We start from the raw sequence: 27,881 nt of genomic DNA, 5'->3' as shown, positions 1-27,881 counted from the left end.
TATGGCCGCACTTCGCAAGATGAAATTATTCGGCGGTTCCCCCCCCCCCCCGCAGGAGGACGAAATTATCGCAAGACGAAGCGACTTGCAGAACGAATTACTTTCGTCTTGCGAGGCACCACTCTACTTTGTTTTACAGATGGTGGACAAAGTATTTGCGGCAGGGGGGACGGGACCTGTGGCCCTGCAGACAGAGTCGGACTCGAACTTCCACCATCCCCCCAATGTTTAATGGCACAAGTTTGCTTCTTAAAAAATGAAGCTTACAGATCAATGCAATATATATATATTTATTTAAAAAACCAGTGCATTTCATAAAGTTTTTTTCCATATGCAAAAAATACACTTTTACAGTTCCTTTCAAGTTCTTAATCAATTGCCCTGATCCAAGGAGAAAACAAATATCACAATACATTTCAGAGATCTATAGCTCAACCTCTGCAGCACTTCAAGTCACGAGAGACCTATGTGTAAAATACTCTTACAATAATTCATTCACTTCACCCTCCATAGGCAGGACAGCAAATAGGTCCACATTATATAAATTAGCTTACGATTGTTAGAAAATGGATGTCAGTAATAGCCATGGTTGTCAGGTATTCCACTCAAGTATTTACATTTAATATAACACTCTCCTTCCTGCTTTTGCATACCATTCTCTTCCTTGATGCCCTGATTCTAGGCTGCAATATCTGCTGATCAATTCATTCAGAAGCTCAAGGGTTCATCATACGCAGGTTTGCACCAACACAACTTTCTTGTGGGGAGGGGAGGGGTGTTTTGTGCTCATATTTGTGAGGGGTGCACACAAAAGTAGCATAGGGCCACAATCCTATATTCGCTTACCTGAGAGTAAGTCCCATTGAAGCCCATGGGCCTTACTCTTGAGTAGACATGCACAGGGTTGCTCTGTAAATCAAGTTGGGTGCCGTACAGTATTTCAATCCTGAACAAGGGACAACTCTAATACTGATGTGATTGACACCTAGTTGTATTTAGCCCCCAAGACACTACACACAACTCAGTACTCAACAGCTCTGTGCTGAGGGATATCCTTAAACCAGCCTCCTCTCCTGGCCTACAAGTAGCCGGTGCAGCACTGTAACACAGCAACGCATAATGAAAAAGTCGCAATAAAATACATGTGAAGAAAAAATTGTTCTGCAAATTAGAGTGTATGTAAAGTTAAGGTCAGATCTCTTTAGAAACCTGGCAATTGGGTAAAACTATTGCAACAAGGGGACGACAGAGGACGAGATGGTTGGACAGTGTTCTCGAAGCTACCAACGTGAGTTTGACCAAACTGCGGGAGGCAGTGGAAGACAGGAGTGCCTGGCGTGCTCTGGTCCATGGGGTCACGAAGAGTCGGACACGACTAAACAACTAAACAGCAACAATTGCAACAAAAGGCCCAAACAGAATGTACTTAATTGTTAGGAAAACAATAACAAGTCTTTTGGCATCCTAAAGCCTTACAAATTTTATTATGGTATACGCTTTTGTGGACTGGGTTGCTTCCAGATGCTCTGTTTATCGAGCATTCATTCATTCTTATACGTTTTCAGGTAGGTTATACAGCATTGCATCTAGCAATTGTTATCCTGTGTTTTCCACTGCAATTTCCTTCCCTTTCCTTACTGCAGATATACTTTATTTTTAAAAAGGTGCAAAGGTGCAAAAGAGCAGCAAGCCCACTTTAATGAATTCACCAGAGTGCAACTGAACCCCACCCATAAAATAAGGATGGTCTGGAAGTGACACTAGAGTCCACAAAAGCTGATGCCAAAATAAAACCTAGTAGGTCTTTTAGACACAAGACTCTTGGCTGTGTTTGTGACAATAGAGAAACATCTCAGCCTCTCTGGAAAAAAGTTAGAAAGGGCACATGTAAATCTAGAAGGATAACAGTGCGGTTAACTAGACAAGTCAGGGAGACCACAAGAGGGAGAGGTCTCACCCAAACTTGGAAAATAAAGGACACAAACTTCCACAAAAGCAAAAGTAAATTGGCAACTTTCCTCTAACTGATTTCTTAGCTCCTATGCTGCAGCCCCCATTTAGCAGGGCTACCTAAGGAGAGGGTTTCAGGAGGACTGGGGGAGCCATACAGGGAGGAGGTGAGGAGCTCAGCATCCTCCAGCCTGCCCCATGCACTTGGATCCAACCGACTGAAACAAACAGTATCTGTTTTGTTACAGTGCAGAACTAGGGAACCAGTCAATGTGATGACATAAGTTGCGAAACGAGTGGGGAACAAACCACCTCTGTGGTCCTTCGCCCTTGTCTTGATCTTCTTTGAGGTTGCTAGTGCAACATGATAAGTAACACTGACCAGGTACCTGCCATGTCGGCAGCTAAGTAGGCAAGACAAGAAGGGGCTGAAATGTAACACATGTCAAAGAAGGAGAATTGTGGCCTAGAAGCACAGCTGGCAAGGGCAATGGGTTGGTACACACAAGTGAGAATCCGCCACAATCTGCAGCATAACCGTGACTCGCAAAAGGACTTGGCTCACAAGCAATCAACCAGATATATCTGATTAAGTCAACAGGAGCTGCTTGAAAGCGATTGCGTTTCTTTCAAGGCACTATTATAGTGCAAGCACGAATTACGAAAAGTTAAATTATTTTAAAGCTTTGGAGACAAACATTGTTCATGTATTAAGCACCAGAAAATGTTTGCAAGTCAAAGAATTAATTCCCTACCACCCACCTGAGTTTTCAAACCTTACAGTGGGACAGTTTAAAACAAAGGCACCACCAAGAAAGAAAAAACATAACCAACTTCCTTGCCAGGAAATGTCTTCCCATCAAGCTCAGCAGTTCTGAATTTCAAGGTTTCCTGGTGGGGATGCAGCAATCTGGCATTTGCCCCATGCCTGCGCCCCACTCCCTGCCCCAAGTGCACTACTGCTTGATATCTTAATTAAGTTTGCACACGACCCATCTTAACTTTGAAATGGGTGGACATAGTAATAGAAATGAAAAGATGAGGAAACAGATTAGGATTGCTTAAAAACCTGCAGGAGTGAGAAATGCATCTGGGCCAAACTACGTGTTATGATAAACACAGTTTTTCCTAAAAACATGATTTAGGTAACCACTTTTATTCTGAAGAAAAAGCAGCCACAGGGTTCCTAATCTGGATCAGGGCCCTGCACTGGGCTCCTACTAAAAATCCACCTACTCACCCGAGCCACCGCTTGCCCCCTGGCAGCCCTGTGCTTAGTTTTTAAAAGCACGCATTTAAAAACCACTTTGTTTGTACTGTGTAGTTTGGCCTCCCAGATTCAGCTGAGTTCTCTTTCCACCGTCTCTCTTAGTGCTGTGGAGTGCCTTGCAAAAACAGGAGTGTGATGTTATACAAGTCTACTCTGAAGTAAGTCTCAATGAGTTAAATGGGACTTAATCCCAAGTATGGTTTCAACCTGGAAGTCTTAAAAAAAGAAGCAGCAGAGAGAAGGAAAGTGGACCCACTGCACTTATTTGTAACTTCACCCTTCTTTTTAGAAATGGGGGGCAAAACCCCTAAAATAAATAGGGAGATAAGTAGTGCAAATGTTAGTCATCTTAATAAATACACCTTGCAAAATGCAAATTTCTCAAGTAAAATTAGGAAAGGAATTGAGAGTGAGAACATTATTTGGGGGGGATGGGACGCACAGAAATAACAGTGTAAGGGTGGGAACCGTGATATGCAACTCCCAATCCTTTTAACACTTCCTCCCGAGAGGGGAAAAAAATTAAGAATTTATAATTGTGTATCAGAACAATTGACATTTTATAACGCTGTTGTATTTAAAATACCCTGTGAAACTGGGCAATTGATCTAGAATTCATCGCGTTTTCTCCTGAACGGCCATTTGGAATGCTGTGATACATGATCAGCCGCCGAAAGCACCAGGCGGACAAATTCTTCCACGTCGAAGGAGTAATTTGTAAACTTCGGGTGTTTTCCTAGTGTTGGATGATGCCCCTGAAGAAAAGGGAGTGAAAATGGTTTTAAGGAAGCAAAACAAGTCAGCTCTTTTCCCCTGGAAAACAAGCAGCAAATTGAGCACACATTTTAATTCATAACCGCTGATTTATCGATCCTCCCTAAAGCAGCAGCATCAGTAAGAAAACACCTAACAGCACTGCTATTGATAGTCTGAACTAATGGCCAATTAATTTCATTTCTCTCCCTCCTCCAGCTATTCATATAAAATGATCCTTTAATCAGAGCAGAGAATTTAATTTGGGCTGAAGCAGAAGAATCATATTTCATGTGGAAGAACTGAGACGGGTGAAACATATAATAATAATAATAATAATAATAATAATAATAATAATAATAATAATAATAATAATAATACACAGCACCAAAACACTTTTGCATCCCACCCACTACCTCATCCTGAGGGAACACTTTGTCCTTCTTTTGCCAGGTGATGTAATGGATGCCTCTCAGCCTTGCAAGGTCTAAGTAGCAGCGTTCGTCTTCACAGTTGTACCTGGAGAGGAAATGATGAGGATTCATTAGCAAAAGGAGCAACGGTCCTCTTTAGTGCCTGCCCTTCTCCCGCAGGAAACGGAAAGGAGAATCATTCTACTAGCAATATCGGAAATGGGACAGGCTGTGGCTTCCCCTGCTACAGCTCTTGCTACAGAGAGAGCCAGGGTGGCGCTGTGGTCTAAACCAGTGTTTCCCAACCTTGTGCCTCCAGATGTTTTGAGACTACAATTCCCATCATCCCTAGCTAGCAAGACCAGTGGTCAGGAATGATGGGAATTGTAGTCCGAAAACAGCTGGAGGCACAAGGTTGGGAAACACTGGTCTAAACCACTGAGCCTCTTGGGCTTCCGGTCGGAAGGTTGGCGGTTTGAATCCCCATGATGGGGTGAGCTCCTGTTGCTCTGTCCCAGCTCCTGCCAACCTAGCAGTTTGAAATCACATCAGTGCAAGTAGATAAATACTGCTGCGGTGGGAAGGTAAACAGTGTTTCTGTGAGCTCTGTGAGACTAGCCACATGTCCCAGAAAGCTGTCTGTGGACAAACGTCGGCTCCCTCGGCCTGAAAGCGAGATGAGCACCGCAACCCCATAGTTGCCTTTGACTGGACTTAACCGTCCAGGGGTCCTTTACCTTTACTTACAGAGAGAGCCAAGGAACCAATCCCCTTGGTACTTGGGCTTTGCTCTAGCCTTTCCTGCAGCAAGTATTAAAGAACGCATTCATGCCATCTCTCTCCCTTTTCACCACAACCTTTGATGCAGACTTTTTGGGGGGTGGGCTTGGAAACGTGCTATTTATTTATTTGAGCTATTTAAATAATAATAATAATAATAATAATAATAATAATAATAATAATAATAATAATAATTTATTATTTATACCCTACCCATCTGGCTGGGTTTCCCCAGCCACTCTGGGCGGCTTCCAACAGAAAAATGAAATAAAATAATCTATTAAACATTAAAAGCCTCCCTAAACAGGGCTGCCTTCAGATGTCTTCTAAAAATCTGGTAGCTGTTTTTCTCTTTGACATCTGTTGGGAGGGCGTTCCACAGGGCGGGTGCCACTACCGAGAAGGCCCTCTGCCTGGTTCCCTGCAACTTGGCTTCTCGCAACGAGGGAACCGCCAAAAGGCCCTCGGAACTGGACCTCAGTGTCGGGGAAGAACGATGGGGGTGGAGACGCTCCTTCAGGTATACTGGACCGAGGTCATTTAGGGCTTTAAAGGTCAGCACCAACACTTTGAATTGTGCTCGGAAACGTACTGGGAGCCAATATACCACTTATGAACCAAAGTCTCTAAGCAGTGTATATAAAAATCATTTAAAAAGAATGCAGTGGATAAAATAAATCATGACTGTTCATATAAAAACCCCAGAAAACATCCTTAAAATGCCCGCTGAAGAAAGGGCTTTGTCAGGCGTTCAACCAAGGAAGGAGTGGGCTGCCTAATCTCAGGCAGGAAAGCGTTCCACAGAATCAGGCCCATAGGACTGAATGTATGACTCAGTGGAGACAAGCCATGCACCCGAGTCATGGGGCCAGAAACACACAGACATTCTCAAGATCTCAGTGATTGGGGAGGGATACAAAGGATCAGGTGGTCCTTAACATAACCTGCACCCTAGCTTTGTAAATTAATACAGTAACTTTGAACTTACTAACATACAACTCAGAGGCCAAGGACATGCATACCTGCCTGGTAACATGGAAGTTACAGTTCGCAGGCCGATAATTTAGATAAAACTGGGCTTTAAAGAACCTCTAAATCTAGGGTTCAGCTAGCCCCATCCTAGGACTCAAAAAACGATAGCACACTTCATTGTGCCTGGCTTCTATACCACAGAAGATTATTTCAAATAATAAAGGAGTTAAACTATAGGTTTTTAAGGACTTGTTCGGCTCTCTTATGATTTTATTTCTCTAATTCATTTTGTCACCAGGGCATTCCACATTGCTGGCCGGGTTTAATGTGGAGGTTTCCAGCTGCCAACCTCTGCCCAAACAAGTTGGCCAATGAACAGAGTTGTCACACTTCACCTGGTACACATCAAGGAATGTTTCTTCTAACTGTATGACCGAGGTTAGTTCAATATCTGCTCTGACGGAAATATAGAGGCGCCACCTCACCCTCTGTGACATGCGTTTGCTTAAAAGCACGGTTTATAAGCCCTTCTTCGGATCAGGACACGGCAGTCCTATTTTCATGCAAATACAAAAAAGGAGCTATTAAATACATGAGCACATGGAGGCTTACAGTTCAAAGATGACAGCCCAGTCTGGCAGAAAGAGAAGATGGGTGAGCCCTGCTCCATGCATCCCAATGAATATATCAGAATTGTGCGTGATTTTCAGCTGCTCCTTAAATTCGAGCTCCCTAGAGAAAACGTATAAGAATGGCTCTAACATGGGTATGTGTGTGTAGCACAACAGATCGTCATTCAGATAGGTCAAGGATATCTTATGGGATAAGGAAATAAGCTATACACCAGACTAAAATTCCTGCTGATGCTCAAGATCTTAGAAGAGCACATTGTTGCACTGGAGAAATTAAAAGGTTGCCATGCAAATGTACCCAGTAAACTGCTTAGGGGCTAGTCGTCTTCTTTTTTTAAAAAAAGAAATGTACATTATTAAAAACAAATGTTACTCAAACTCAAATCCATTATTAGCCTCAACATCAATAATGTACTGCTCATTCATAGTCTTCAATGCTCATTCATAGTCTTCAATAATGCTCATTCATAGTCTTCAAACTTGTACTTTAGAGAGGGCAATAAGCAGAGCAATCCGACCTGCCCTCCATGTTGGGTTGGGTGGGGGTGGGAGAGACTAGATTAGGCCAGAGCTTTCCAAACTGTGTGTTGCGATACGTTAGTGTGTCGGCTGCAGTGTGTGTAAGTGTGTCACACAAATGCTCTCTGCGCTCCTCCTGGAGCTGGATTAGTTTCAGCTCCAGATTGCTAGCAAAAATGAATTACCGTGTTGCGAAATGATGCATGTCTGAAAAGTGTGTCACCAACAAGAAAAGCTCTGGATTAGGCAGAGCAGAGGTGCTCCTTTGTTCATTCCGCTGGACATGTGAGCAGGTGGGCTGCTGGCAGCAGCCAGAGGAAGAGGCAAGGGCAGGGCTGAGACAGCCCTGGATCCTGACATCCCATTGGTCCCAACCAGGGGCTGACAACCCTCTCCCCACCCCTTTACTGCCCAAGTCACCAGGAGCAATTAATTGGGCTGCAGATGTGACCGTGACCCTGCCCTTCCACAAAGCACTGAGGGTGGGAGGGGAAAAATATTTTATTGTTCTCTTTATTGATCCTTAATAGCGTACACTTATGCATGTTTGCAAGTCCTAATAATACGTTCAGTGGGAATTACACTCTAGTCTAACTATGTCTGGGATTGCAAGGATTTCAACAGGATTTACTTAGAGGAAATTGGTCTGTACAGTCATACCCTGACATCCAAAAGCTTCGACTTCCGAAGGTTTCGACTTCCGAAGTCGACAACCCCGGAAGTCTTTTCGCCCTGCGTGCCCGTTCTGCGCCTGCGCAGGAGCGCGGAATTGCGCTTTGCGCATGTGCCGACTGCGCACTTTGACATCCGAAAACCTCGACTTACAAAGACGGCCGCGGAACGGATCGTCTTCGTAAGTCGAGGTACCACTGTATTCAGTAATGGCTTTACATGAGCAGAAGAGGCAGTTCTCCTTATGGCAAGGTGGGGCAAGCCATTTTCACTGATCTCCTGTAGCCCTCTGGGCTCCCTAAAAATCACCTCCTATGACAAAATTGAGTGCCTCACCTGAAGCGAGCAGAAGCTCTTCCTGCTAGTGCAAAGCCACCACGGGACACAACCTGTCATGCAGGTGCAGAAAGGTGAAACTCAAGTTAGGAACAGCTGCAGATCTGCCACGCCTTGCAGGTGTACTTACTTGTACTTGTAGTTCACTATTTGGACTTCAAATAACGGCAGCGTTTTCAAAGCGTTGGCAAGCTAGGGAGGGAGAAAGAGAGGGAGGGAGGGGGAAAAGCAACATTTCTGCATGATAATTGCTGTTTTTATTTCCCACCCATTTCCTGTACCCAACCACAGCTTCCTTGTGCCCACTGCTCTGTGGAAGCCTTTACTCAACAGAAAACAATCTAACCTCATTTTGGTTTAATATCTTCCTGTATTCCGTACTCCGGGCGAGTATTGTAACTCTGATTTTCCCATCCTGTTGGGGAACAAGCCAAACAAAAAGTAGCAGAATGAATCCATTTGCAAGTTGAGGAGGAGAAAGACCAGCTGACGGACAATGAATAAATTAGTGCCCTTGATGTAAAAAACAATTAGCAGAGTGATTAAAATGTCTTTTCCTTTTAATCACCTCATTTATATCACACACAGGAGAGGTGCACATTCCTTAAAATGGATCGTTCTAATGTGCACTCTCTGTCGATCCTCCTTCCCCAAAAGCAGTATTTGCAACCAACAACTAGTAAGTCATTTCAGAGTCCCCTTATGGACTTGACCAAACCCCTCAACTCCCTGTGAAACCACAGAGAACTTGACAGCGCTACCAGCAGCAAAGGTTTCCAAACTCTTTTGTTTTACTCAAGACAAAATGGCCCACGTCACCGCAAACCACTGCAGTATCTGAAAAAGTGGCACTCACACAGACAGACACAGCATGCTTTATATGTTGATGAATTATTGGGGTGTTGGGGAGGGGGAGGTGTTATTATTTCCCTTCCCAATTTAAAAATCCATCGAACCCTCGGGGGTAAATTGTGTAAAAAAGAAGAAGAAAGAATTACAAAGGTTTAACTGCATGACACCTATTAATACCAGCAGGAAATCAGGGGCATATGGTTGCACACAGCTCAAAAACACCAGCCCCTTGTGATAAGCATGCAGTATATTCTCCAGAAAATATTTAAAAGAACTCAAAAGCAGCCAAATTGATTCCCTCCCACCTAGTATACACCCTGTGAAAACACACACACACACACACACACTTATAGCCCTTTTAATGGAGCCAGCATCTTCCTGCGGATTCAGATATTGGACGAAAAGCAAATGTTGCCCCCTGATTTAGCAAAGGATTTACAGGGTGGCTCTGCTGGGCTTGTTGCTGCTGGACAACTTGTTTTGGCAGCACCAAGCAAACCATGCAACTGCGGAAATGGCTCAAGGTTCAGAGCAATGCCTCCTGTCTTCATAAAGAGATAGAATTCGCTACGGAGAGAGAGCTGGTGTACATTTATCACCCTGCGTGTACAAGATGCAGCAGGGAGCAAGCGCAGAAGTACTACAGGCATGAGGCATCTCCTTCAGTATTTAAATTCTTTGTATTCCCTTCGCCGTTGCAGGGGAGCTTTCATTCGCCAGGAAGATATGCAAGTCAGGGGAAAGAGGAGTGCTCAAAACTACAATGAAACTCAGGACTGTGGGCATCGGAAAAAAGAACTTCTCAAGCTGTGAGCACGATCCGAAGCAAGAGAGATGGCACATGCAAACTCAAGCTTCATTCGCGATTCTTACAAAACGGCACAGAGCATCACTAATACCTTGGGTCCTTCTTGTGTGACATTTAATCTGTGCAGCACATGCTGGGAAAAGGCTCTGAATAATCCTGTACCATGACAGCTGGATATCTGAAATCACAGCAGACATATAGGAATAAAATGCACCCATTTGCTCAATTTTTTTATTATTTTTTTGCTAGTAACAAACCGTCCCCCTTCCCCCCCAACAAAGCTTTTATGCATTGAAGTTCTTCTTATTTAACATATCTAGTTAAGAAGTTCACAAATCTTATTTAAAATTTCTTATTTTTAAAAGGGGTGGGTGGGTGTGGAACCCAACATATTTACTCACCAATGGTGTATTATAGAATAAGCCGTACCTCATTCGAGGCAACAGTGTAAAAACTGCTTCTTTGAAGCATACCTGAAAAGGGAGATCATTAACAAGTTACAGCAGAACTCCTGATATATAATTAAAAGAGGTGAATATAAAGCAGGACCTATTAATACTGCAACAGAAGCCAAATCACAGCGCCAATCTGAGCCCCTTGCGTTAAGCACTGAACAAATGACTGAAACAGAAATAGCATCTGACACAAAGACCAGAGAGGGTAGGATGAGGAAACTTTATAATTGGGGCAGGGGGGGCAAGGTGAAAACTTTCCTGATGGGGCTACATGAAACAACAGGAGAAGGGGAAATTAAACGCAGCAGACACAATGGAAAACAATGGCAGCTTGCCCCTGGATGGCAGGGGAGCCCCTCTCCCACATTCCTGGAACACAGACACGGTGAGGTTTGAGAGGTCCTGAGCCTATGCTCATATGCACAGCACATTCAGACTATGTGCCTAGAATTAGGTGGGGATAACTGCTGTAAAACCATACTCTTTGAAAGGAGGTTAGAAGTCATTCTTTAGTGCAGGCATCCCCAAACTGCGGCCCTCCAGATGTTTTGGCCTACAACTCCCATGATCCCAAGCTTAACAGGACCAGTGGTCAGGGATGATGGGAATTGTAGCCCAAAACATCTGGAGGGCCAAAGTTTGGGGATGCCTGCTTTAGTGTCCTCTATTTTTATTATTCTTAACGAAAGGCAAATTGAGAAAGCGCGACAAAGCATAAAATGTGCAGAATCCCTTGGTGCTCCTCTGCCCAGAGTACTGAACCTCCTGCTTCATCCTGTGCAAAACCATGAATTTATACCTGTGTGTGTGCAACAGGTCTGCTGCAAGGTACTTTTCTCTCACCTACACCTGCGGAAGTGGACCGTGCAGGTGTAACCTTACAGTACGAGTGAAAATCTTAAAACCCTCTACAGCAAGGGTGGTTCAGCTGTGGTTTAAGGACCCAGACATATTTGGTAACATGATCACAAAACTGAACCAAAAGCACTGACTTCTGGGTACAGCCATCAGTTGTTGTTGTTGTTGTTTTAAAAGCAAAATATTCCTCACTCTCTTTGAATCGTAGGATTTCAAATGTATTATTTCGTAGTCTGTAAATGCCTTCCACGTTTCGCTGAACAGGTCTCCGTATCCATAGGCACTCTGTGAAAAAACAGAAACAAATGGAAGCACAAGTAAGGTTTCAGTGAGAAACGACTGATAATCATTTCCACAGCTTTCAGGCTTCTCTATAACCCTCCTGCCTTAAGGTTAGAATCGTAAACACACTGAGCAGGGCAGGGCAGAGCAACTTGTGGCCCTCCAGATAGTATTGGACTGCAGCTCTCATCATTCATGACCATCGGCCATGCAGGCTGCAACTGAGGGGAACTAGAGTCCAACAACCTCTGGAGGACCACGGATTCCACATCCTTGCAATAGACAGTATCCCCACCAAGCCCTAGGGAACTTACTCCCAAGAAAGCATGCATAGTAGAGTGATGACTTTTTTACAACCTCATTTCCCTGTATCATAATTTGGTGAGCTTTCATTAAAGATTAGATAAAATCTTACTTTCAAAGATATTTGATTTTAAAAAAACCTCACGCACAAAATTATTTTAAAAATTTTATTCATCAGTTTTTTGACCATTTTTGAAGTCACTGTAAGCAGATATAAAATTGAACCCAAGCTTTAGAGGCACATATATACAACATTATATAGGGTCATCAAACACACAAGGAAGCTTTTTTTAGCTGCAGTAACAGTATAGACGCCGCTAGAGGACGATGTTTTGCTACCTCTCCTGTAGGTTCTTTTCCCAGCATGCCCGGCAGGGTCTGCTGGCTGAGTTTTGAGGTCCCCAAAAGGGGCTTTTACCTTGCGCAGGTGTGACATTTGTATACCCTACGTTGCTAAGAACACTCCCCATTGTGGAATGTGGTGTTGTGTCCAAATTTGATACGAAATATATATAGAATTGTTAATACAATTTTATGAAATGGTAAAACGGCATACAAAAAAAATTAAAAATAGTTTGTGTGTGACCTTTTTAAATATTTCAATGGAATATACCTCATTTTAGTCATTAATAGGCAAAAGTTCATCCATTTGTGCTACAGGAAATAGTTTTTAAGGAAAAAATGAAAAAGTCATCACCCTAATGCCTAGCTACAACAGCGGCTAGGATTTTACTAGCCCCCAAATGGAAAGACAACAAGATACCAACGAAATAAGAATGGCAAGTTAAACTTATGGAATACGCAGAAATGGTGAAACTCACGGGAAGAAGTATGAGACAATGGCAATAGAGACTTTAAAAAAGATTGGGAACCGTTTATGCTGTATGTACAGAAACACTGTAAAGAAATGGACTCATTAGCAGGATTTAAGTAAACACTTACAACTAAGAAAACAAATAAAATAAAATAAAAACTTAGTTGGTCTTACCAAAATAAAAACTTAGTTGGTCTTACCAAAATAAAAACTTAGTTGGTCTTTAAGGTGCTACTGAAGGAATTTTTTAAGAAAACAAATATAAGGATTAAGAAATAATAATTTGGAAACTAATTAAGTGTAAGATATGATTGGAAAGAAAATACGGTATTAAAAAAAATGATAGGAATAAAAGAGCATGTAATTAAAAGCTTAACAAAATAAGGAAAAACAAATTAAGCAGAAGTAGGCAAATACTTAAAGAACCGGAAGAGGAAGTTGAGGGAAGTTATAGGGTGGAGGAATATTTGGATTCTTTTATTATTTTGCTTTTATATGATAAATGTGTGGTATATTAAACTGTAAAACTAATTTAAAAATTTTTTTTTAAAGAAAGCATGCATAGCATAAAACTCTCTGTAATCAGCAGCGTGGTGCTGTTTTGTTTCCCAGAATTAAAGGGAATGAAATTCAAACTTTGGGTCTATTAACATTAGACCAGCTGATAAATGAAGAGGATGATTTTTTTTATACATATTCCATCTTAAGAGACAAATGCAGATTACCTACAAATGTTCAATGGCAATATCTCCAGATAAAACACTTGCTAACCGCCATCTACGGACCAGCAGCTTTTACAGCCTCAGAGACCCCAGATATATTGAAGCAGTTGGTTAATTCTTACGCAAAACAAATAAACCGACCATCAACATATATAAATCTTTGTTATTAGCAAACCAATTTGATAGACAGGTACTGAGGGAGGATTGGAATAAAGAGTTAGAGATCTCAATTTCGACCACACAGCGGGAAACTTTTTCAACTGCTATAACAAGGGTGCCTCTGAACCTTAAATTGAGGCTCATACAAAATTTGAAAAGGGGGGACATAGATCAGCCTATTCATTGCTCTGGCTCTGACCTCCCCCTCCCCAGGCACTGTGGCCCTTGGAAGGTTACCCAGAAAGAAATGTGGCCCTTGGGTAGTAAAATTACCCTCAGCCCACCAAACACACACACATTGTACACCTTGCTATATTTGTTTGTTTGCTTGTTGGGAAACGTGCTGGGTACGTTTCCCCCACTGAGTTCCTGCTTTGTTTCACTCACTTATAAAGAAACTAACATTTAATAAGAACTGTAATTTTGCAAGAGCCAAAAGCTACATGCATTGCATAGGGGGGGGGGGGGAGCCTCGCCGCCTCTATTCAGCAAGTTTAAGCAGTTACTTGGCACCACCATCTGGCAATGTAAGGAATTACCGTAAATGCATCTCTTTTGTCAATCAGAATGCCATTACAGAATTTCAGAGTGATTGCGGGGAAGCAGGAAACATTCTTAAACAGTGCCGCTTCCCAAGAAATGGTAGTGCGGTTGAAACCCAAGCCATATGGGGTTGACGGTCTTGAACGGAGAGCCCTAAGTATAGCTGAACTGGGTAGGGATGAGACCAGGGACTCTGCTATACAGCTGCAAATAAAAACATTTTTAAATGTGTTGTAAAGTTCAATACAGTGTACAAATGTGACACTAGATGGCGATGGTGAGCTATGGCAATTTCAATGCATCTTTCAAAACAGTTTTTTTTAAAAAAGCATTTCTGCAGCTTTTTTCATATGTGTGTAGATTCTACCCAGGAGCACCACTTTTCATGCCAAGGATCAGCACCATTAGCAAATAAAGCATCAGTTCCCTGTTGCTTCTACTGCAGGCATTGCTGGTTTTCCAAATACAGGCTACACTGCGGATCTCCAGATATTGTTGGCTGCCATAGGCCATGCTGGCTAGGGCTGGTGGGAGTTGCAATTACTGTACATATTTATTTTATAAGAAAAAAGACACTGGTAGACCATGCAGAGGGGAGAAAAAACATAAGAATAGTCTGCTGGAACTGGAATCAGGCTTCCTTTTCTCACAGTGGCACAAAATCTGCTATAAGCGGGCTTGTGAAGAAAATATCCAGCAAACGCTGGTGGCAAAGAACCCTGAAGACTATTGGGAAGCCTGGCAAAAGGGTGTGGGCAGTTCCTTGAACTGTCCAGTAGGTGGCAGGGACACAGTTATTTTAAGCATCAGTTGGTGACAGAAGGAGGGCAAGACAGGGAGCATAACACAACAAAACAGGAAACTCCAGTCTTTCCTGCAGTGATTCCCTGCAGGATGTTCACATAATGATTCTACATAGGAATATACACACACAGTCTTTAAAACATTGTCAAACTAGTGACTCGTGGGTAGAAAGATGTGCTAGTAATCAGGAAGTGCATCTGTTTGTAGTATATTTACAACCTAATAGATTTTTTGCTTGTATTTTGGGGATGAGGGGGAGGGAGAGAAGCCTTAACTTATAGAATAAGAGAACAAGAAGAATATGCATTTAAAGAAGATTGGAAAACATTTAATGAATATATGGGTGAAAACTGTGTACATTTGAAAACGATGGCAGCATTAAGATAAATTCAACTGTGTAAATAAGTTTTGATGGATGTAAAAATGGAATACTGAATGGTTTAGTTTATGTAAAATATGCAGGGATTTGTGGCGTGCAAACTGAACCATAGACGGAGAAGAAGGGAAGTCATTGATATTTTAAGGTTGTTTAAATGAATATTCTAAAAGGTAAAATAGAAAAACTTAATAAAAACTATACCCCCAAAAAGGAAAAAAAGAGACGCCTCCATAAGGAAGTAATGTTCAAGTGCTAAGACAGAAGGCAGCCACCCACTCTGGCTGATAAATAAGATATATAAACTAGGCATCAAACGGCTCCTAAAATCAAGGCTGCAGTTGCCAAAATGGAATGTCTAGTCGCCATTTTGGGTCAAGATGTCTGATTTTTCAAATGACTGTGGTTGATTCACAGTTAAACATCTGGCTATTCAGATGGCAGCCTTGAGGTAGCTTAAGAGCTTTGAGAACTTAAAAGAAGAAAAGCCACTTGATCCTGGGACAGTCCACGTATTTATTGGCCTATTCCTACCTCTTTTTCCTAATGGTGATTCCTGCTCCTGCTACACAGAAAAAGCAGTTTGGTTCCAGAAACTCACTCCGGTGGTGCAGATAAAATAAAGCTGATAGAATTCTACAGGGCAGGGTATTAGTGTGTGAAAAGAGTCAGGATCCAATGAGCCCCTGATGGCGGGGAGGGCAGGAGCCACCGTGGCACCCAGGGATTATCACTTGGTCGGAAAGTGGTCCTGGCGTCTGGCTAATTTTGAACACTGACTATATCCCTCCTATACAATCCTGTTGGAAGGATAGTTCACTTAATCCAGCTCACTGGGGACAATGGTTTATACCAGTCTATGCACAGAGCATCTGGCACAGGTAGTAGTAACTATGCTCCTTGCTAATACTGCCCATGGTTTACATCAGACAGTGAATACACTACACCAGGCACCCCCAAACTGCGGCCCTCCAGATGTTTTGGCCTACAGCTCCCATGATCCCTAGCTAACAGGACCAGTGGTCAGGGATGATGGGAATTGTAGGCCAAAACATCTGGAGGGCCGAAGTTTGGGGGTGCCTGCACTACACCTGTGAAAACCAGCATGTTGTGAACAGGAGATCTTACTCACGGTATCCCACATGACAATGTTGGCGTCTGTGCTGAACGAGTTGGTAATGTGCTGAGTGATGTAAAGGTTGACAAAGTCACAGAAATGGTGGTACATGTTAACACCTGAGAGAAGAAAGAAAAACGAACCTTGTCATGTCTTTTCATTTGAAAACCTCTGCGTACTCTTAACACTTTCTCCTCATTTCACTGGAAGAATTTTGCACCAGGGCCATCTTTAGCATTTAAGCCTGTTTCTATGAATGCATAAGACATAAGATGAATTCATGGAACTAATTAATTTCGTCTTGCGAGGCATCACTGTGCTATGGTCATGTGTAAGCTGCCTATGCACACAGAATACATCATAATTGGCTTTTAGCCTGCCCCTAAGTGTGCTGGGCAATATCCAATTTGCTGGAGCATGCTGCAAAATAATGCAATACATGCAGAATGCTGTGCATGTCAATGACCTTTAGATGACCACCTCCAAACATACCATCCTGACATACTGCCAGGAGTCATACAGATCTGCACATACGAAAACCACACTGGCTTGTACCTGCATCAAGTTTCATGAAATAAGTTGGCTTGTCAATAATAACATCACAACTGCCATCTTCCATAGGCCTGGAGGTCAGTTCCATATATGTCTGGAGCTCCGCAAACCTGTAATTACAGTCATTTAATAGAAGCTGCAAAAAAATTATTTTTTAAAAAACCACCACCCGTATCCAAAGACAATAATTTAAGCAATGCACCACACAGACCTTCTCTTCACTATGCTGGTGAAGTTAGACAAAGTTTGACAATTAAAATTATTTTTAATTGTAACTGAAGCTCCTTCAGTAAGGCTTCAAAAGGTTAAACTCTGCCTTTGATCTCAGGAGCAAGCAGCCTCTTTGATCTATAAATCAAGAGCTGCGGAAAGTTTCAAGAGAGAGAATCTCTCTGTCCGTGCGTTTCCAATATCCAGTTAATTTGAATATATCTACACTCATGTCAAGTGCGCTGTCCATGATTTTAAAGACATCTCGGCAAAGACACAAGTTATTCATGACTGCAGGTACAAGACCAATTAGCATGATCCATTTAACAGCCTAGCAAGTCTCCTCCATGACGTAATACCATTTGTATTGGCTCTCAGCTAATGGGACTTGAGCCCTGCAATATATTTCTGGAAGATGGTAACTAAGAGGAGAGGGTTCTCTATTGGATCAGGTATTGTTTCAATAGGAGGAGGTATGAATTGGAGGTTCTCTAAATAGAATCATAGAGTTGGAAGAGACCACAAGGGCCATCCAGTCCAACCCCCTGCCAAATAGGAAACACCATCAAAGCATTCTTGACATATGGCTGTCAAGCCTCTGCTTAAAGACCCCCAAAGAAGGAGACTCCGCCACACTCCTTGGTAGCAAATTCCACTGCCAAACAGCTCTTACTGTCAGGAAGTTCTTCCTAATGTTTAGGTGGAATCTTCTTTCTTGTAGTTTGAATCCATTGCTCCGTGTCCGCTTCTCTGGAGCAGCAGAAAACAACCTTTCTCCCTCCTCTATATGACATCCTTTTATATATTTGAACATGGCTATCATATCACCCCTTAACCTTCTCTTCTCCAGGCTAAGCCGTTCCTCATAAGGCATCGTTTCCAGGCCTTTGACCATTTTGGTTGCCCTCTTCTGGACACGTTCCAGCTTGTCAGTATCCTTCTTGAACTGTGGTGCCCAGAACTAGACACAGTACTCCAGGTGAGGTCTGACCAGAGCAGAATACAGTGGTACTACTATTACTTCCCTTGATCTAGATGCTATACTTCTATTGATGCAGCCCAGAATTGCATTGGCTTTTTTAGCTGCTGCAGAATAGAGAAAGGGCTTTTTAACCTGTTTATAAATGATCTAGAGTTGGGGTTAGCAGTGAGGCAGCCATGTTTGCTAACAATACCAAATTGTTCACGGCAGTTAGAACAATGAAGAGCTCCAAAAGCATGTCTCCAAATGGAGTGAATGGCCTATAAATCTTAATACACACATGGCACTTGAATTGGTGGTGACTGACCAAGTCAGGGGTTGTAGCAGACAGCTCACTGACAGTGTGCGGTAGCTATGAAAAAGAGAAATTCCATGCTAGGGATCGTTAGGGAAGGAATTGAAAACAAAACTGAAGATCTCATAAGGCATTTATGATGTGACTGCATTTAGAATACAGTGGTACATCAGGTTACAGATGCTTTAGGTTACAGACACTTCGGGTTACAGACTCCGCTAACCCAGAAATAGTACCTCGGGTTAAGAGCTTTACTTCAGGATAAGAACAGAAATCGCACGGTGGCGGCAGGAGGCCCCATTAGCTAAAGTGGTACCTTAGGTTAAGAACAGTTTCAAGTTAAGAATGGAACCCTTAATAAAAATATATTAAAAAGAAGAAGAATGGAACTCCAGAACAAATTAAGTTCTTAACCTGAGGTACCACTGTACTGTGTGCAGTTCCGATTGCCTCGCCCGAAAAAGGATATTGTAGGGTTGGAAAAGGTCCAGGAAAGAGCGACCAAAATTATCTAAAGAATGGAGCAACCCCACTAAGAAGAACATCTGCAGCATTTGCAACTTTTTAGTTTAGAGGTAAGAAAAGCAGGATGTAACATGACAGAAGTTTATAAAACTACACATGGCATGGGGAAAGTGTGGAAATTCTTGTCCCTCCCTCATAACACTCAATCGTGTGGACCTGGGAGCAACACCTGACGGATCAAAGCTTCCCCACCCTTGATACAGGCTATACAAAACAGGCCACATCAATTCCCAGGTGTCCCTATTACTTATGGATTTTCATGTTAAGAAAAATAACAGTTCCCATAGAAAAGAACGTAATGCAGCCTATGATGACCTGCTTTTCATTGCTAACATTCTAGACTGGAATAACCATCACCTCAGTCCTTGTCCCTTTGCTCCACCACCATAGAAGCCTGTTTCTTCCTAAAAAAACAACTGCACCCCTAACTACTGCTGTGACATATGGTGGGAGACAGGCACACCAGGTTCCGCCCAACATGTGCACATGGCGTCATGCATCTCACAGTGGTATGGGGCCCACAGGAGGGCCCAACAGAGCCTGCAGTGCCACGGGAGGGCCCAATGGGGCCCGCCTGGCTGCGGAACACTGAGGGGGCTTGGCCCCTGCATTGAAAATTGGGGGGCCCCTCCACCCCGCCCCCATAGATGGGTGTGCCTGGTGGGAGAGAAGGGAGTACTCACCTGTGCACAGTACTAGGAGCTGAGCTTTTCTGCAAATATGTCTATCGTAGAGAAATAAGAAAGAGCAGACAGCTACAAATCTTACCAAGACTGTAGAGGGCTCTTCCGCTGCCCTTCAGCAAGGAAAGATTGAATGTCTAAATTGCACCGGCCTCCAATTTCACCCTTCTGGAAGAAGTCTTCATTGAATCTATTTAAAGAGGGGAAACATTACAGGGGTACCTCGGGTTACAAACACTTCGGGTTACAAACACTTCGGGTTACAGACTCTGCTAACCCGGAAGTAGTGCCTCGGGTTAAGAACTTTGACCCAGGATGAGAACAGAAATCGCGCAGCAGCAGGAGGCTCCATTAGGTAAAGTGGTACCTCAGGTTAAGAATGGTTTCAGGTTAAGAACGGACCTCCGGAACTAATTAAGGTCGTAACCAGAGGTACCACTGTATTAGCATAAGTTCAAATCAAGTGTCAGTTCTAAACTGGACTACCATGTGAGCACTCTTGATTAATGATGTACATCAAAGCATTGATTCAACATCATGCTTTAACTTGCAACTAAAAGTCACTCTGTACAACGAGCATGCTTACTCAAAATAAAACTCAGTGGTATTCAATGAAGCTCACTGCCAGATCACGAAGCACGAGTTTGCAGTCAAAGGCTACAATCCTAAACACTGTGACTTCCATATAAGCCCCGCACTGAATATCGCGGGACTGACTTCTGAGTAAGCGAGCGTAGGATTGCACTGCATGGGATATACTGGAAACATGGGTTGCATGGATCCCTGAAGTGTCTCGTGTGAACCAAAATGGTGATGTCATTGCTTCAACATGCATCCAGCCTACAGTTCAATCAAGACAGCTGCAAATGTTTTAAGGTTCTCGAGAAATAAGTGCAACGGCAATACAATGACTATATATAGACACACTTTTGAGGTTATGAATGTAAAACCGAAACAAACATAAAACCAGCCACCTAGGAAATAACTGTGTTTTTCCAAATTCAGAAAGATGTTTGCAGAACCCACTATAGCATTGTAGTTCAGCAACACCTGGAGAGCCCAAGGTTCCCCATGTCTGTTCTACAATCATGAGGGCCAGCAAATGATTCTTTAAAAAGTAAAAAAGAAGAAGAGATTTCTAAATATCATTCTTGGATGATTAATCCTATGCAGATTTCTGAGTCCTGGCATATATCTGTTAATGACTATTGGAGAAGAATAAAAAAAATAGAAGTCTTTTACAGATGAGCAGAATTGCTTAACAGGGATATTTAGTGTGTCTGTTTCTCCTGTTGAAATGTAAGTAAGGTACGCACCTCTCATGGTTTCTTTTGGGGTTTCTTAAATCAATGTATAGATTTGTTGCTCTGCAATACTGGAGGTAACGAGAACATTGAAGTGAAGAGTCTCCCTATAAGGAAATGACAAAATCAATATATATATATATGTATATGAAGAATGGGCGGAAATGGAGCACAGTATCAGGAAACAACTTCCTCTGAATGCGTACAAGCATGCTTACCATTGCCTTAGGTCTGCAGTGCGTCTTCACTTCATCCATCCTCTCCTTAACATAACCAAAGTCAGCTTGCTTCCAGAATACGTGCTGGGCCTCCTCGATGGTGTTAGCCCTTACATGGCGAAATAATGCAAAAGTGTCCATTTGAGAAAACGTCAAGCTTTAACTATGGGAATAAACCCAGTCTATGGGTTAATAAATGCCGCTGCACAACCTTATAAGCTAGGTTACTGGGTGTAACAATGAACAAGAGCGAACTTCCACATATTCTGCCTATGCACAAAAAGGGTACCACTTAATTGATCTGTAAGAAGGCATGGGGGGGGGCCTGCTAGGCATTTGGGATGGGAATCGATCAGTAGTGGAGATGTTAGCACTATTATGCATATATATATATATATATATATATATATATATATATATATATATACACATACACACACACACACATACACACACACACACACACACACACACACAGTGGTCCCTCGACGTACGGACTTAATCCGTTCCGAATGCACATTCATAGCTCGAAAAGTTCGTAAGTCAAAAAGCGGTTTCCCATAGGAATAAAAATATTCGGAAAAATTTGTAAGTCGAGGAAACCGCATTTAAAACTGCCAACGGTTTCTGTTCGGATGTAGAAAAATTCGTAAGCGTGCAGCCATTTGTCCCGTTTGTAAGTCAAAAACATCGGATGTTGAGTAATTCGTAAGTCGAGGGACCAGTGTGTGTGTGTGTGTGTGTGTGTGTGTGTGTGTGTGTATGTTGCACTACTATATCCCTGGTACCGGTATATGTTATCAGAACCTGTGGCTCTGGAAAAAACAAATGGCAGCATATAAATTGGGAAGCGTTTGCTCTAATTTGGGTCTCATTTAATGTACCAAATTAAATAAATACCAGCAGGAGGTCTCTATATGCAACTGAGTGTTGGGTTTGGCCTGGGCCTGAGTTTGCAAGAGGCGCAGGGGTGGGGTGTATCTTACCATCCAATCTCAGCATAATCACATCTCGGATATCCAAAACGGTTTTCAGGCTTGCATGATTTCTCATAACCCCAACAGGCTTTCAATTTCTTCAAGTATTTCTGGAAACACAGGAAAATGCCAACTTTGCTTTGGATGATGGTGCCATGCTGCTGAACGAGCAAGCTTGCAAAAATGCACGCGTGATCTACAAATAACCTGCATGTACTTTTTACCTCTAAAGATCTGAGCGTACTTCCAGTTCTACACATGGACATGCTGTAAGTCAATCAAAGTGTTTATTTCATAAAATCTATATACCGCTTGACTGTAGGAAACCTCAAAGCAGTTTATGAAAAGAACAAAACAGTTAAGATTGTCAGTAAAAGCATTCAAAGCGTTCTAAAAGTTAAAACCAGCAATAAATTAAAAACACATCAGCATTCTATGTATCTGGGTAGGCTTGGACAAACAAAAATGTTGTTAGCAGCAGCCAAAGAGAATACAGAGGAAATTAAACACCCATGGAAGCATCTATCAGATTAAAGGCTCTAGAGCAGCCTTTCCCAACCTGGTGCCCTCCAGATGTCAGCCCTGATCGTTGGGCATGGCTGGCTCGGGCTGATGCTACCTCCCTGCGCACTCCATCCTAATATTCTTACCAGATGCAGACACGGATAGCTTGCGCACCCGTCAAATCTATTTCTTTCTCTTCCCACGCCCTCTTCTGGCACCTTACATTTTTTTAACACCAAGCCTGATCAAGCGTTATGGAGAACTTTGAAGCTTGCACACTATTTTGTGACATTTTGGATAGCCCAACAAAGGCAAGTGACCTAACATGGAGTCTGGAATCATCACCGTCATGGTTTCTGGAAAAGAAGCCAGTTATCATCACCTTCAACCTCTTTGATTCTAAGAACACAACAAATCGGCCTTAAGCTCCAGTAAAGAAAAAAAAAAGGAGTATTTACTTTATATGGGCAATGGAGATCTTTCTTGCAGGCTGTGGCAAAGGGCTGGTTATTGTGCAAAAAGTATGGGATATGTTCCTCAGGCAAGTTGATGTTTCCATAGCTATACAATGGCACTTGTGGAATGTTGCTGCCATCAGTAAGACTTTCACCTTGGGTCCTGGCCAAGATTTGTTGAAGTAGCACTCCAAATGCAAGCAGCATTAACATGGCAGTCTGGAAAACCTAAAGCAAACAGACAGAAAAAAAGTTTAAGAATGACGTACCTACAACTTCAGCTAATTGATTCTAGTCAACCATAAACCTAAAGCCTGTGTAAGTGTGAGTGTTTTTTAAAAGCATGCAGCTATAGATCTCTTGGCAAGAAAGACTCTCCTCTTGTCATAAACATGGGTTCATATCACATTTATCGCTGTTGCAGATGTGGAGCCAATAGGCGAAGGGAAACTCTTGTTCCCAAGAGATGTCTGGGAACTCAAGTCAGGAAACCGTGCAGGATTCTCGAGGGATTTGCTTCCTCTGCATCCAAGAAAAGAATGGAAACCAAAACAAACGGAGGGCAGAAAAATGCCTGATCAGATAGCCACATTGCCTTTTGTGTATGTGGAATTCATGGGATTTTGCAGTTAGTGCTTTCATGGTTCAAACTCTGTCCATGAGAACCTCTTAAAAGCCAAGGGGTGAGAGGCAGTTCTGATACAAATTTCCACTACCCCAGTAGATTTTGAAAAGTTTCTCATGTATGCAAGTAAATGGGAGCATAATCATATCATAGCTAAAGCAACATGTAAGAAAAGGTGGGGATTTAATAATGGAAATGTAAAGCCAAAAAGATGGATGATCATCCAAATCCATTGAAGGCAATGCTAATCTAGGCTGTATGGTGTCCAGACCAAGGGAAATAATAGTACAGATAGTGTACCATTTTGAGCGGGGATGCCATTCCTGGTCCCCGTGTGTGTCAGCAGAGCATGCATAAGCCTGTTAACACCCCATTACACTTCCACCCTGCCCCCCTTCCTCTGGCTTCTGGGTTAAAAGGGGCCCATGTGTCAGCAGTTGAGCATCAATTGGACATGCCTAACATGGTTGCTGCTTGTACCATTCTGCTCTTCCTTGGACAGACCACACCTGGAGCAGTGTCCAGTTCTGGATGCCACGGATTAAAAAGGACATTAACAAGTTGGAATGTGTGCGGAGGAGGGCAACTAATCTGATCAAGGGTCTGGAATCCAAGCCTTATGAGGAACGGTTGAAGGAGTTGGATGTGTTTAGCCTAGAGAAGAGGAGACTGAGAGGAAATATGATAGCCATCTTCTAATATCTTAAGGGCTTGTTTCCTCCTGCTCTGAGAGGGAGGACTTTTCCCAATGGCTTCCAGTTACAAGAAGGGAGATTCCAACTAAAAATCGGGAAGAACTTTCTGAAGGTAAGAGCTGTTCGACAATGGAACGGTCTCCCTCGGGAGGTGGTGGACTCTCCTTCCTTGGAGGTTTTTAAGCAGAGGTTGGGCGGCCACCTGTCATGTATGATTTAGTCGAGACTCCCGCATTGCAGGGGGTCGGACTAGTTGCCCCTTGGGGTGCCTTCCAGCTCAACAATGTTATGATTCTATAAGGTTCTTGTGCTACGGCACAAAATACCAAACAACTTAGGTCCAGGCTACAAGGTAGCCTTATGCATATCTGAAGACACGTTCAAACCAAACAACCCCTTCACAACCCCCAAAAGCTCAGCTGGACAGTTACTTGGGCTCTCTTGGCCACTGCCATGTAGGTACAATTATTCACCTGCACCTCCGTTCAGTGGAATTCACTGTGAGATTTCCACCTCCTGTGTTCTAGCTACTGGCTGACCTGTTTCAGTGCCTGAAGCTCCACCGTGATAGAGTGGACGCTCAGGAGATCATGTGGATAATCTTACCCATCTCGCCATTGCACAATGAGATTAGTGCCTTGACAGAAACACTAGCCATGCAGTTGAAAATTCCTCTACTCTTAAAGAAGAGTGTGTATTCAGGTTCGGTTATGCCTTTCCTGCAAAAAATTTCAGGGCACACGCTTTTCCTTTCCAAATTTAATACATACCAGTTGATCACAGTGATTCATCAAAAAAAAAAAGTGTCTGTGGCCCACTAATACATTGTAAATGTACTAAGAGGAAGAAAAGGGACCACCCAAGTAGTTTCTGGAGTAAATTATACATTGACTTCAATGCACACTGTTTATTATCGACTACATTGCCTAACGTAATTCTCTCCACCATAATCTGGATATTTTTGAGCTTTTTGAAACTGAACTTCCTTCTCCTGAAAGTTTTATGAATGCAAAGCTTTGCCCCTATTCCACAGCATATCACAAAATGCATAGGGTTAGCATCATATTCTGTCTCCATGAAACACATAATCAAGTACAGCAACTCTGTATCTTCTTGGATTTTGATATCTATGTCCATTTATGCTGGAAGACACCTGACAAACCTATGGGCTTACCTCTGTGCTTAATGGCTCTGAGTCCTTAGGAATGGGAAGGTAAAGAGAGAGGTGCTGAGTGTCAGCCTCCCTCCCTGCTGCAGAGCTTTCAAACAGGACTTAATTTGCACCAGGGCTCATTGCCATCATGGCGTATTTTTCAGTGCCAGGGTTCATACCTGTAACAATAAAGAAAAGTGTTTCTAAGCATATGCAGAGTATAGGATCATACAATCACAGAATACTGGAGTTGGAAGAGACCATGGCAGTCATCTAAGTCCAAACCCCTGAAACGCATGAATCTTCCACCCAACACCCATATCTAGTAGATATGGTCTGCACATAATAATAATAATAATAATAATAATAATTCATTTATACCCCGCCCTCCCCAGTCAAAAACCGGGCTCAGGGCGGCTGACACCAACAGAATTACAATAAAACATAAAAACAATTAATTAAAATACAGATTAAAATACAGTATTAAAATTTAAAGTGCAGCCTCATTTCAAGTAGGCCATAAATCCAAGCCATGAGGGAGGAAAACACAGGGGTCAGGCTGAGTCTAACCCAAAGGCCAGGCGGAACAGCTCTGTCTTGCAGGCCCTGCGGAAAGATGACAGCTCCCGCAGGGCCCTGGTCTCCTGGGAAAGAGTGTTCCACCAGGTTGGGGCCAGTACTGAAAAGGCCCTGGCTCTAGTAGAGGCCAATCTAGCCATTTTATGACTCGGGATCTCCAGAATATTATTATTTGTGGACCTTAAGGTCCTCTGTGGGGCATACCAGGAGAGGCGGTCCCGTAGGTACGAGGGTCCCAAGTCGCATAGGGCTTTAAAGGTCAAAACCAGCACCTTAAACCTGATCCTGTACTCCACCGGGAGCCAGTGCTGCAGACTCCACAGCCCCATGCTTTTTCTCTTGCTGCCCCTTATTGCTTGGATCCCAGAATACCTGTGTAGTGCCACCTCTCTTAGTTCATACACATCCCTCTTCAAAACACACACTTTTCCCACAAAGTCTTTGGCTCATTCCCCTAGTTCCCACGCCTTAACATAGTTAGGAACCCTTTGGCCAAGCATAAACACATGCAACTTAAACAATGCCATGTATTGCGCCTGCCTGCTTCCTTCCTTGTTTCAAATTTTGGACTAAAAGCTCCCCAGGATCAGGAATCTCTTGCACTGTGCACACAGAAAGTGCTATGCAAACAAGAAGGATAACAATAATGTTGAAGTATCCAAGCGGAAATATCAGGCAGTCAGAGATATGGAACAGGGAGAGAGGATGACCTACGAGGTATAAGGACAGGTCCCTGAAGACAACAGAGGAAGGGAAGGGGAATAAATGAAGGCAGCGACAAACAGAAAATCACACACTTGCTTCACAGATTTAGGTTTCGCTGCAGCATGGAAAAAGCAGGGGAGCCAACCGCGTGTCTTCCAGATATTGGGATTGCAACTTAAACCAGTCCCACCCCAGCCAGCATAGTCAATGGTCAGGGATGATGGGAGCTGTGAGGACAGCACATTGGCTGTCTCTGTCTGGAGCAGAGGAAGGGGTTGTGCCAAAAAGCCTGCAAAGGCAACTCCAGACCTTCAGGCTGCAAGGGGAAAGAAGTCATATGGAGAAAAGTGCCCATTTGGGCCACTGGACTATAAAGAGCAGAGTTCAATGGGATTTGCTCCCAAGTCAATACGCACAGCTAGATCCATGCCCGATAGGATAGCACGGAGCTAAGAACCCTCGCCCCATCTTCCATCTGCCCGGTTCTATCTCTAGAGATGGAATTTGCAGAGAGGCGGCACCTGCACTCAAGGAAGGAGGGAAGAAAGCCACACTCACGAAAAAGGAGGTGGGGTGGGGAGAAAGAAACCAGGAACTCTTATGCCTGCCGCCTGTAGGAAACTCCAAACCGACGCGAGAAGGACTGCGCGCCAAGGAGCCCCGTCCTCGTTGCACCTCCAGCCCTGGAGACGCCCCGGCCCGAAGCGAAGCCAGGCGCAGCGTGGCGCGCTCTCCGACCCAGGCCTGCGCGCCTCCTTGCAGCTTGTCCCTCCCGGGAGTCGGTGCCAAAGCCGCCGCCGCCGCCGCTCGCTCCTGTGAGGAGCTCCCCTCCACCGGCGCCGAAGGGGGAGCGCGAAGCGACAGCAGCCAGCGGAGAAGGGAGGGAGGGGAGGAGGGGCCACCACAAGGCGCAGGCTCGGCCCTCCGGAAACCCAGCGGCTTGGCGCCAGGCCTGGAGCGCGCCGCCGCCTGCGCCACCTTTTGGAGACGACCAAGGCGGAGAAGAGCCAGGTGGGGGACTAGACCTCT

General features: G+C 43.5%; 1 protein-coding gene across 4 annotated transcripts; it reads right to left on the bottom strand.

The window, feature by feature from the left end:
* Nucleotides 1-270: 270 nt before the first annotated feature.
* EOGT (EGF domain specific O-linked N-acetylglucosamine transferase) lies at nucleotides 271-27,881 on the bottom strand. 4 transcript variants are annotated; one of them, XM_088662430.1, is made up of 17 exons: nucleotides 27,528-27,731; nucleotides 25,590-25,747; nucleotides 23,099-23,323; nucleotides 22,146-22,246; nucleotides 21,160-21,268; nucleotides 20,954-21,048; nucleotides 19,723-19,827; nucleotides 16,946-17,052; nucleotides 16,406-16,509; nucleotides 11,463-11,555; nucleotides 10,359-10,430; nucleotides 10,049-10,135; nucleotides 8,644-8,712; nucleotides 8,428-8,489; nucleotides 6,751-6,870; nucleotides 4,390-4,492; nucleotides 271-3,975 (listed from the first exon to the last, which is right to left on the bottom strand). In XM_088662430.1, exons 3-17 carry the CDS (start codon nucleotides 23,306-23,308, stop codon nucleotides 3,829-3,831), a joined length of 1,584 nt encoding a protein of 527 aa, XP_088518556.1. In that variant the 5' UTR covers nucleotides 23,309-23,323; nucleotides 25,590-25,747; nucleotides 27,528-27,731; the 3' UTR covers nucleotides 271-3,828. The 4 variants fall into 4 exon arrangements, with proteins under 4 accessions (XP_088518556.1, XP_060127318.1, XP_088518554.1 ...); XM_060271335.2 differs by having other exon boundaries at nucleotides 27,411-27,607; XM_088662428.1 differs by lacking the exon at nucleotides 27,528-27,731 and adding an exon at nucleotides 25,022-25,134 and having other exon boundaries at nucleotides 25,590-25,728.

The sequence above is a fragment of the Zootoca vivipara genome, chromosome 2 (assembly GCF_965207765.1).
Source record: "Zootoca vivipara chromosome 2, rZooViv2.hap1.1, whole genome shotgun sequence".
Classification (NCBI taxonomy): domain Eukaryota; kingdom Metazoa; phylum Chordata; class Lepidosauria; order Squamata; family Lacertidae; genus Zootoca; species Zootoca vivipara.
Note: the sequence above shows the minus strand (reverse complement) of the source record. Positions and strands in the feature narration are given on the sequence as shown.

Excerpts from the sequence above, each read along its gene's own strand:
- EOGT (XM_088662428.1), bottom strand. Across the intron at positions 21,269-22,145 it reads GATTATGCTGAGATTGGATG|GGCTAACACCATCGAGGAGG; the intron begins GTAAGATACACC and ends TCGCCATGTAAG. Across the intron at positions 21,049-21,159 it reads ACTGCAGACCTAAGGCAATG|GGAGACTCTTCACTTCAATG; the intron begins GTAAGCATGCTT and ends ATTTCCTTATAG.